The sequence below is a fragment of the Peromyscus eremicus genome, chromosome 3, assembly GCF_949786415.1.
Source record: "Peromyscus eremicus chromosome 3, PerEre_H2_v1, whole genome shotgun sequence".
Taxonomy (NCBI): domain Eukaryota; kingdom Metazoa; phylum Chordata; class Mammalia; order Rodentia; family Cricetidae; genus Peromyscus; species Peromyscus eremicus.
In genome coordinates this window covers 139,841,619-139,853,021 of record NC_081418.1, presented here as the reverse complement: position 1 = coordinate 139,853,021, position 11,403 = coordinate 139,841,619, and the positions used below count along the sequence as shown (strand labels likewise).

Sequence of the window (11,403 nt, the reverse complement as noted above, 5' to 3'; positions counted from 1 at the left end):
AAAATCATCTCATAGCTATTTATATGGAATTAGAATCTTCATGTTAATATTCCCAAAGGGTAGCGTCCCAAGAATCAGGGCAGGGCCCAGGAAACAGCACATGACCCTGGAGAGTCACCTAGAGGATGCTGTTGGCATGCCGGGAAGTACACTCATCACCTCATGTCTTGTTATTTTGCAATCTTAGCCTCTGAATATACAATACAGGCTCTACCTTTAAATAGGTACAGGATGCTTTGAGAGAAGCAAGCAATTCAGCGTTAGAAGAAAAGTAAGCAACATTCTGGTATTCAGAAATGGGATTCTCTATCTAGCCTCCACTCACATAGGGCTGTGGTCCCCATTGGGATACACAGCCGGAATGCACCACCACTGTACATCTTGATGGAGGAGACTTCTACTCTAAAGATAAGGAGACTGACCAGCTTTTTTTATCCACTAGAGAACCAGTCATACGAAAGGATTGCCCTTGGCAAATGTCCAAGTTTACCCTTGCATATAGTCCAGATTTTTCCAGCAAATACAGAACTAAACTTGTCTCTGATGCTGATGTCACATGGCCTCTAAGGAAAGAATGACTTGCTTGGTATATCATTAAACTCCATCCCGACAGAGCAGATATGGAGTTAGCCAATTAATGTGACTTGGAACATAGAGCCCAGGTTACCAAGACATTTCCCAAACTGTTTTCAGTTCATAGGAAGCCAGCAAGGCCTGAAGGAATTAAGCAGATAAGATTGTGGAAACTATGAGGTGTTAAGATCCTGTATTCAGGAAACAGTTCTAAGCAGAGCACTGGGGCTAAACTTAGCTAAGTTAATTAAAATTATGGATCTGTGAAATAGTGCTGGTCTAAAATAGTGATGTCCCATCCAATAATAATTTTTTTCATCTGAAAAATCTAGCAAAAAGTGGGACTGGAAAAAGTCAGGGCCTCCTGGGAGACAGTCCCTGAATTCAAAGGTCCGGTTCAGCAAAGGCCTGCTGTTTCTGACGAGCCCAGAAGGCACAGGCTCTGCTGTGTACCTTTTGGAACACCCAGTCCTAGTCCTAGGTGGTGGGTAATAGTTTCAAAATAGCTTTCCTATCAACAGCCCAAGCATAGGCCTCCTCTTGGCTTCGTCAGATAATAGCACACTGTCGTTCCTGTAACCATAGGCATCTATTTTCAACATACTCACTTCAAACCATTTCCATTTTCTAGAAAAGTTTTGTTTCCTGGTCCAGGCTTCCCTCTTTCTCTCAGTCCTAACTGAATTTTCTCCATCAGTTCGGTGGGCAGGTTGGTAGAATCCTGGCATAGATCTTCTATGACTTTACTAATTCCTTTCTAGTGACTCAATCCTATTTCTTAAAAACAAAGAGGAAGCTACCACCTAGGTGTGGAGCTGCCAAGAATTCAGAGGGTTAGAAATGGAACTAAGAATTCTTTACTTGTCCTGGCTGTTTGTTCTCTATGATTTCCAACCCCACAGTCTAGCCACATAGGCTTCCTGACTCAATGAAAAACCCACATATAGCTAGAAGACACTGAATTGTCCTTGACTCCACAAGTCATACTGTCTATCGCCTGCTCTGGAAGAAGTTAGCCTCTTGTGAAGCATAATGGAGAGAATAAGTTGTGTTTGGGACCTGCAGTGACGCCTGGGGCAGAAATCAGACTTGAAGGCTCAGCAGAATCTTCTAAGTCACTTGCTTATAATTACTGGCATGTGCAGCTGCCAGCCAAATCTGGGACAAAGGCTAGACATTTGCATTCCTAATTAGCACAGCACGCACCAGCCCTCCACGGTGAGGCAGGCAGACTTTAGCTTTGAGAAACACATGAAGCAGCGACTGGGCACTTACACACCAGGCGGAAAATCATGCACATGCACACAGAAACACTTCAGGCACACTACACTGTGACATTCACCCCTGGGCAACAACTAAACGAACACATATACGTCTGACCCTATGTAAGCGCACACTGCCAACCCCACACCCACTTCGATCTCTTTGAAAACTCAGGTGTCCACATAACCTTCATTCAAATGCAAACCAAAAGGAAAAAAAAGTGACCATTCTGCATTCAGTGGATTTTTAAGGTAAGCAGTTATTTTATTTCCCTGGCCTGACAGCATTGACTTCAAAGTATCAGAACCTGCAGCTGACAAGGCAGACAGACAGATTGCTCCCAGCAGGGAGGACGCTCTTCATTTCTAGAGATGAATTGAAATGTCATGTGTGAATGCGATTCCTGCTCCCGCCCCCTCCCCACATAGCCCCTAGATGAAAATGAATGAGTAAAAGCCCCATGAAACGCTGGAGTCCTCACTCCATCTTTTCTGAACAGCAGACAGCATGGAGGGAAACAGCTGGCCATCACTTAGCATTCCGGTGCGTGTGAGACTGAAGAGCCCGCAGCAGGGGGAGGATAAGTGGCAGGTGTGTAATCTAGCTTACCTTGTAACCTGGACCCTCCAGTAGACACTCTGTCCCTGTACATGAGAAAGCTGAAGGAAATGCTAAAGGACTGATCCTGAGGCTCCTGAAATTCTAAGGTACTTATGGGATGAGAAGAAGAGATGTTCAACCCTGAACTCCAGTTTAATGCCATCCAAACTACGGGCAGTCACAACCACGTTCCCGCACAACCCTATTTCCCAAGAGGACTCCATCTAAAAGTCTGTGCAAACGTCCACTGCCACACCTGGGGCGGTGTGTGACACTTGTGTGGAAGAAAAGGATTAGGAGAGGGAGGAATTGGAGACAGAAGTTGGGGGTCACAATGCTTCATTGACAGTGGGTATTTTTTGGTCCCTTAGGTATGGTCCCCTACAGCTCCTAAAGCATTTTTCCCCCTTTCTCTATGTGGCCTATGCAAATACCAAAAATCAAACCTCTGCCCAAAGAGACAGGAGTTGCTGCTGAACTGTATTCTTCTCTAGTGGCCACCTGCCCTCCTCCCAACCTTCTCATGAAACCGCACGAAAACTCACAGGAAGGCTGTGAATGATGTCGTCCCCATCCCGCTCTCACAGCCAATCCAACACAAGTTCTTCCTGGGCTGAGGAAGCGGAGAAAACTAACAATTGAGCTTGTGAAAAAAAGACGACAGTGTGTACGGTGTGATGTTTTCCGATGTCTTCACCTTGCGTCTCCTCCATGGTTGGGAGCCCTCCCTCTGGTTCCCCAAGTCCCACGCGCACCCCACCCCTACCCCCAAGTCCAGGTGCTCCCATCTGCTGGGCTTCTGCCTCATTTCCCATAGACACTTTCATCACTGTAGGCCACATACAGAAAATAGTCTTCCTCGTGGTTGTCCTAAAAGAGGAGATGAGAAGACAGTTCAGAGAATATTAAACATTCATGTTCATTGTCTATGTGATTCTGAGTCCTGAACAACCTTGAAGGGGAGACAACTAAGTCATCATTAGCCTCCATTAAAACAATAGAAGAAGCCTGGGCATACAGCCCAGTGGTAGAGCATTTGCCTAGCATGTGTGAGGCCTTAGTTCAAGTTCTAGTACTGGGAAAAAGGAAAAAAAAAAAAAAAAAGGAACAAAGAATAGGAAGAGGTATCAACTACATGTTGGTCTCTGACTTCATAAACACAAGTTTTATAGAGAATATATATCAGCAACAGCAGAAAAAATAACTTCAGTAAAACATTCATTCGACAGTCAACTTTAGTCAGGGGAATTTCTTTTTGCAGTGGTCAACAGTGACTTCAGAGCCTAATAATTGGTCAAAGAACAGATTTAAGTGATTAATGTCTGGCCACAAATGGTTTATCTAAACTGCCCCCTCCAAAGTTCAGGGAATATTGTGGTAGAAGAAGAAAGAATTTAATGGGGGTGAGAAGTCACTGGTAAGGTGACCATGCTTCCATAAACAAACTTCCCACTTGCCTATAAATGACCCTAATGACATCCATTGGGTTGAAAAAAATGGAAATAGGAGGTCTAGCTAGTAAGATAAGCAAGAGTGGGAGGGGAAAAAGAGAGGGTAAAGGGCAAGGATGAATGTGATTGAAATATGATACGTACAAGTATGAAAATCAAAAAACAAGAACAGTACAATGTGAGCTGAACCCTGGTAAGCCAGTCCGTCTTTTCAGTAAGTTTCAACTTTCTTGGCATGTTTTCAAAGCTTTCACAAACAAAACATTGGGAAATAATTCTTATCTTGGAAAAAAATATTATTCTGTGGCTGGGGGAGGTAGGTCACTCAGTCAAGCACTTGCCTTGCAAGCCCAGAGGACCTGAGTTCAATGCCCAGAAACCAGATAAAAATGGCATGTGCAGGGCTGTGTGCTTGTAACCCCAGCACTGGGGAGGTAGACACACAGAAGGATCCCTGGGGCTCACGGGCTAGCCAGGCAAGCCTATGGGTATGCTCTAAGTCAATGAGAGACCCATCTCAAGGGAGGCTCACAGTGTTCTTGAAGATGATACCCTAAGTTGTCCTCCGACTTCCATCTACCTATGTGCACACACACACATGCAAAACAAAAACAAAAACAAACAAAAAAAAAACCCCTTCACCCTAGCAAGGAGAACACAGATATCACAAAACACATACTGACATTACTGACATGCATAGTCACAGGGAATAAATGCTATGGAATAAGGACAAGACTAGAGGCTACTCGATGTGTATGTGACTAATGGGGCACAACGGGAAGGCAGCATCTTGTGTGACAGTGTTCAAGGAGAAGTACAGTTGCGATCTTAGATCACATCATTTATACATGAAGTTCTAATTATACTTTTTCTCCAATCAAATTCTCCCTTAATTTTATATTTTAACTCATTCACTGTTCTCAGATAATGGGAACTCTTGGTGGTCTTAGGCATGTTCTAGAAAGAAAAGCATCTGGATGTGGTTGTCATAAGCCAAATCTGTAGAGTTTATGTGGGGACTAACTGTGATGACAGAGGTCCAGGTTCAGACGGAAAAGGGGTCAAGCGCAGCTGGTGTTTCCTTTCTCAAGTCTAGGGCTAGATGGGGATGGGGATGACTGACGAGGAGGTAGAGTGCACAGCTCACTAACAAATTATGCTTCCACAGAAAGTAATAGAACGATGGGCTCCTGGTGATCCCTTGCTATCAAGAACTACTCAGATCAGGCAAGATTGAAAGGAGATTTCAGAAGATTAAACCGAGAAGGTGCTCCATCCCTAAAGGACAGGGGTATCTAATCTCCCAGCTTCACACTGCCATGTGTAAGAGGATCCCCATAAATAACACCTCCTGCCCTACTTCCCAGGTGTGTTAACAAACCCTGGAACCAGAGCGAGGGGACACCAGGCTGTGCGGTATTGTGACCAAAACCATTACCTCATACAGCTGGCCCATGGTGGCACTCGTGGGAGGGATAGTGTTGTTGACAAAGAAGAATAAGGCGTCCTCAGGTCTCAGGTGGATTCTCTTCCGGATTAAGAAGTAGAACTGGCCAACTACATGGAGGAAACAGAGAGGAGGGCAAGAAAAGAAAAGGGATTAGTAAAAGGGGAAATCTCAGGAAAACCAAAATCTATTGTATCTATCCCCTTTAGCATAAGAACAAGCTTTTCAGAGCCAAATCCTGGGTCTCAAAGACCCAAGATCCTTAGTGGCAAAAGAGAAACTGAGGCCAGTACAGTCCCTGACACACCATGGTGGGACTGCTTCTCTTCCTCCTTATTCAACCTCAGACCCAACGTTAGCATACTCACCCAGCATAATGACTACTGCGGAGGAGTATGATGTAGATCAAAGAATTCCTGTCTAAAACGGACCCCTGATGCTTTTTCAGCTCCATTCCCACCCTGAGAGCTAACAATATGAAGAGATCCACTGGACTCTGGACATCCCAGCACAATGGGGCAAGTATCAGGGCAATGAGTGTATTCAGTGTTTAACCTTTCCCTGCAAACCATGAAAAACTTCTGGAAGGCTGACAAATGCATGAACTACAGGGCAAACGTGTCTAAAAGAATCTGTCCAGAGTATACTGAAATCACCTGGCACTTCATTGAGAACAAGGTAAAGTCTAAATACGTGTAATTCAAAACAGAAGATATGCTAGTGTCTGCAGTTTTTGTCCCCCAAACAGAAATATGTTTCAGAGATAAAGCATTTATCTCTTAATGAATCTCTGAAATGTGATCCTCCCATGACACTGGGCTGGCTTTGGAACAAATGGACCTCTGGATCACCGTGGCTGATTTTTAAAGTGGTTTAAATGACAATTGTTCCTTTACTCCAGAGTACTGCTTTGCTGTGTCTTCATGAGTGAGACACATGAGTCATTGGGAAATCCAAACAGAACTGGAAACAGAAGGGCACAGCGTGCCTGACTACACTGGCCAGCTCCCTGAAGAAGCCATGCATAGTCACAACCCATGTGGTCACCAGCTTAGACTTGAAATAAAGATCAGAAATGCTTTGCCTGCAACGAAGAGTCAGAAGACAGAAAGATTGTTACCGGTGAGGTCAGAGGGCACAAGGTACTTCCTCTTGTCCAGATCAGGGACCCTGGCTTTAGGAGCCTTCTCCACGATGACCTAGAAGGAGGACAGGAGAAGGGATGAAAACTGCAGACCTTAACATTGCCTTTTTCCTTCCACCCCTTAAATTTGCCCACAGCATCCAGGCTCAGTGTAATTTTTCAGTCCTTGCTTCCAACGCTCCTTGATCTTATACAACTACAAATTACCTATAAGAACAGTAAAAGACCATTTACCTTATGGTATTTCATTAAAAAAATCAGGAAGTTGTTCTGTGTTTATAGGATAGTCTAATGACCTATCGGTTTTATTCTTTTCTCTAAAATACCACTTATGGACTGGGGAGATGGCGTGGTGATAAAAGCACTATATGTGAAAGTCTGATGACTGAGTTCAGATCCCTAAAATCTGTGTAAATGCCAGGTGGACGTGTGGGCCCAACACTAATCCCAGTGCTGGGAAGGCAGAGACTGGAGATCCTGGGCCAGGCTGTCTGGCTGGACTAAATGAGGTGGCGGGCTCTGGGTTCATAGTGAGTAATGAGAAGAGCAGCCAAGAACTGTACCAGACATCAACCCCTGGCCTCTACTACATACATGCATATCTGCACACAATCACACACATGCCTCCTCACATGTGCGCGCGCGCGCGCGCGCGCGCACACACACACACACACACACACACACACACACACACACACGAGTGGGAAACGCCATTTATTACAGACATAACATTACAGCTTAGATCTTCACTGCCTTCCAAAGGCCCCTATGTTAAAGAAGTGCTCCTACCTTGGTGCTATGCATAAGTAAGTGGTGGGAACTCTAAGGGGTGGGACCTCATGGAGTTTTAGGTCATTGAGTCCTCTGTGCTCCCACCATGATAGGCTGACTCACCACCGGCCCAAAGAATGGAGCCCAGTGAGCACAGACGAAGACTTCTGAAGCCAGTAGCTTTCTTACCTTCTAGAAGGTGACTGTCTCGACATTGCTACAGTGACAGCTAATACACACAGGTAACATGGCTCAGACTTCAATCTTTGCAAAAATGTGTTCACTGCTAAGTGAAAACTACTGTGAATTTTTTTATGAGTGACACTTTATGAGAGCAATGCACTGGATCATTCTGCATTATTAACTATGTTAGGATTTTATAATATCTACATTAAATATTTTTATAACATTTTTAAAGGTTATGCATTTTTGTAACAAAGAAAAAGACACACAAAAATCTTAGATGTTTATATAGTTACTTAGAAAACAGAAAATAGATTGCAAGAATATTAACATCAGAGTCTTCGTTTTGAAAAACTCAGATATGAGAAATGGAAAATACCAAAAAGCGAGGAAGCAGAAACAGACACTGGACAAGTGTCCCTAGACACTGTGTGACCTTCAGGGTGTCTCAGATCTGTCTAGGCTTCTGCACAAGCTGTACCTCATAAGACCATACAAATAAGTACACATAAATGCCTGGGTAGACAGAGGTGAATCGAAAGCTTCAGATTAAATAGAAAAGAGCTTGAAAAGGAGACTAGTAATGGACCAAAAATGAGGAAGGAAAGAAGGCAGGCTACATAAGACAGAGCACAGGAAACAAGGGGAGCCCTGGTATTTACCACAGGAACTCTGAGACTTGGCAGCTCCCACCAAGAAGAGAAAAACAAACAAACTGTTTTCTCCATCTGTGGCAGGTGGCTCATACACCATAGGGCTGTTTACAAATGTTTAAAAATAGTGTGTCCAGCAGTTCCTGCTATTACAGGTTTCCAACACTCTGTTATTTCAGGATCCCATGATCCCCTCTCCCAAGGCCCACGCGCACCTCTTCTGAGGCCAAGCTTAGGTTGTGAGTCAGACTGCCTTAGAAACTCAGTGGCTTTTCTGTAAACCTGAGCATAGTAGGATTCAGTTCTGTGCCCAAGGCCTGGGAACTCTGGCTACAACTCTGAAACAAAAAACCACGTCTCTGGGGCTAAGGGTATACCCAGTGATGGAGAGGCCACTGGGCAAAGGGCTCCATCCCCAGGGCTGCCCCCCCAACCCAAATCTCTGCCATTTAGCAGAGCTCTTCTCTCACAACCAGGATAAGAGCCATAGGTTGAGAACCTCTCAGGTTGTGGATCCATGAGATCTGAGAGAGGCTTTCTTTGCTTATAAATTATCACTGAAGTAAAACATTCAACATCAAGTCATGAGCAGGAGACGAATAAGGAGAAACTAAAATATTCTAGTTGAGTGCAGTAACCAATTGAATGAGAAAGTCTCCTATTTTGAGGAAATACAGGGATTTTAACTGAATTTGGAGATGGGTACATGCCACAGTGTGTATCTCTTAAAGTTCTTAATAACGAGTAGACATTCGCTTAGGTTTCCTGACTGGCACTGGCCTACCAGCTGAACTCTGGATGGCAGCAAGACTTAACCTACTTCCAGGACTCGACCATGTAAGGTGTACACTTAATTCTGGTTAATCGAACTGTACTACAAACTGGAAAAAAAAAAAAAAAAAAAGACAACCTGAAGGTCAAGGGCTCTAAAAGCCCTGAAGCGTGGCAGCCAGGCTGAAATTCCACTCTGCCAGTCAGCAATGTCAGATCTTTGGGTGATGACTTCACTTCCCCGTGCTTCAGGCTTACATGTGTAGCACAAGGATTGTGATGGTGTGAGGTGAGTCCGTGAATATGCAGACAAGACATTCAGAGTGCTGACTGCTCTGTGGTCCACGTGTCCTTTAAAATATTGGGGGGGGGGGTGCTGACAAACAGAGAAATTTTCAAAGCAGTCCTCCATGGAAACATGTGAAGGAGTGTGTACTAAGAAGGCATGGCTAGTGTGTTTCCAGCCTTTTCTTTAAGACCCTTGTGTGTAATGCTGGAGAATGGTGGAATAGTTAACTACCCCCTTCCAAATAGAAAATGGGGCTGGGAACTTTTTCCCGTTGGGCCTACATTTCTTGTGGAAGTGATAGCCGAGATAAGGACTGAGGAAGAAGCCCCCTAAAAGTACTTACGCATCAAGAAAAATTATTAGGTAGGTCCAGCTCTTTTACCCTTTAGGTTTACTAGTAATGCTAATCTAACATCATTGCCTGTACAGATAAAGAGAACGGTTTTAAAAAGCCCCTGCTCCTCTATCCACAGCATCTAACAGTAATGTCGTCCTCAGCTTCCAATTCTGTTGCGTAGCCTTCAAAAGAGGAGAAAAAAAAAAAACAAAAAAAAACAGGCAATTGGGCGGGGGAGGGGGTAAAGGGAAAAACACCCGGATGCTGAAGACTCCCTCAGTATTTTTCTCCTAATTGCATGAACTGGGTTTATACTGTTTAAATCGGGGTATAATTTCATGTAGGAAATGGTTCTCAGTCCTCGCTCTTGGGATTCAAGAGCCCAACCCATCCCCAGTGCAGGGTAAGGCCTTCTTTAGCATCGCATGGTCAGGGAGATAGTAACGATGATGAAGCAAGCTGACTGTGGCGCAGAGAGTGTGACCTTGTTTGCAGGGGCCCGCCTGGTGAACCCCCCCCCCCCCCCCCGCCTCCTAATTCTAAGAAAACGCAGGGTAGAATCTACTGACTTCTCAAGTTTTTCCTCCTACGCTCAAGGAAATGAGGACGAAGCTTGGATTCATGGAGAACCACGAAAAGCAGACATGGATGGTCTCAAGGCTCACCACACCTGCCACTCCATGGTTGCGCTGCGTTCTCTATAAACGCATCCGGCCTGGGCCCCCAACCAGTCGCTCCCGCACACACAGGCCGTGCCACGCGCACATCCCCCACCTCCACGAGAGCTGAATCCTGCTGAGTCACCCGCCACGCAGGTTGCGCTTTCGAGATGCCAAAGGTGGGCACAGGCCCTGGGGATATAGGTTTGTCAAAGCCGATCAGGATATGATTCTGGGGACCCTCCTATGACAGGGCCACCCGCCAGTGCCAAGCTAGCCTCCTGCTCCAGGCCACCTGCCAGCGCCAGGCTACTATCCAGCTCCAGGGCAACCAGCTCCCGAATTCCCTAGCTCGCCCTCCCCCTCCCCGCCCCCACTCACCGGCACCCGGTCCGGGTATTTCTTCCTAATCTTTTCACCTTCCTTTTTCCGATATTCGAAGGGATGGTCCTCCTTATACTGGAACTTCATGATGGACCGCAGGTTTTTCGGGCTCCCCGGACGGGGCCTGCAGCGCGCGCTGGTGACTGTGTCTCGCGTCTGGCCGCCCCCGATCAATGTCAACCTTATCACAATCGCTCCACCCGCGTCAGCTCCCACGCGCCCGTCGCCGTACTACGCGGCCAAACGTCCAGAGAGGGATCTGGAGATCTCCCGGCCCGAAGGTAAAAGACCACCAGGTAAAGAAATCGGGTGGCTTTCCCCAGGAGCTGGGAACACAAAAACACCAGGGCGGTGTTGTGACATCATGAAGCCCCGCCCCCATCCCGCCCACGGCGCAAAGGATCTTCTGGATGGGGGTGGACAGAAACATTGATTATTTGTGTGTGTGTCCGTTACGCCTAAGCTTTTCTAAATCACTCTAAAACTTCTAACGAAAATAAAAAATCTTTGTTTCTATTTTTTATTACTATGATTTGATATTAAAGATATTTTTAACCCAAAGAACGCTCTAACAAATGTCTTCTTCCCTCCCCTTCGTATTTCTTGCTTGGTGCCCAAAACAAACACACAGGAAGAAAATCCAGCTGTTTCCAGAGCAATGGGATCAGCAGTCTGGTGGAGGAAAAGCGCCAGGCGTCACGAGATCTGTAGCCCAGGCTGAAATGTTCTGTACTTGCATTTTGACCTTTGCCTGGCACCCGTGCCTGGCCTGGCTTCTCCACCCCAGCTCTTCCTCGCCTCTCTGGCGTCCTTTCGTTTGGACCTGTGCTGGAGTTGGTACTGAGACAACATAAACAGAGCGTGACTCAGGGATTTGA

The 11,403-nt window shown here is 45.7% G+C and overlaps 1 protein-coding gene across 1 annotated transcript; it reads right to left on the bottom strand.

Annotated features, from left to right (window-relative positions):
- Nucleotides 1-2,075: 2,075 nt before the first annotated feature.
- On the bottom strand, nt 2,076-10,877 carry Gabarapl1 (GABA type A receptor associated protein like 1). The gene is made up of 4 exons (XM_059258685.1): nt 10,523-10,877; nt 6,455-6,533; nt 5,326-5,444; nt 2,076-3,306 (listed from the first exon to the last, which is right to left on the bottom strand). Exons 1-4 carry the CDS (start codon nt 10,610-10,612, stop codon nt 3,241-3,243), a joined length of 354 nt encoding a protein of 117 aa, XP_059114668.1. The 5' UTR covers nt 10,613-10,877; the 3' UTR covers nt 2,076-3,240.
- Nucleotides 10,878-11,403: the final 526 nt, after the last annotated feature.

Coding starts and splice junctions, on each gene's coding strand:
- Gabarapl1 (XM_059258685.1), bottom strand. CDS start 10,612: ATGAAGTTCCAGTATAAGGAGGACCATCCCTTCGAATATCGGAAAAAG. Junction 6,534..10,522: donor AATACCCGGACCGGGTGCCG/GTGAGTGGGGGC, acceptor TCCTCCTTCTAG/GTCATCGTGGAGAAGGCTCC. Junction 5,445..6,454: donor TGTGCCCTCTGACCTCACCG/GTAACAATCTTT, acceptor TCCTCCATGTAG/TTGGCCAGTTCTACTTCTTA.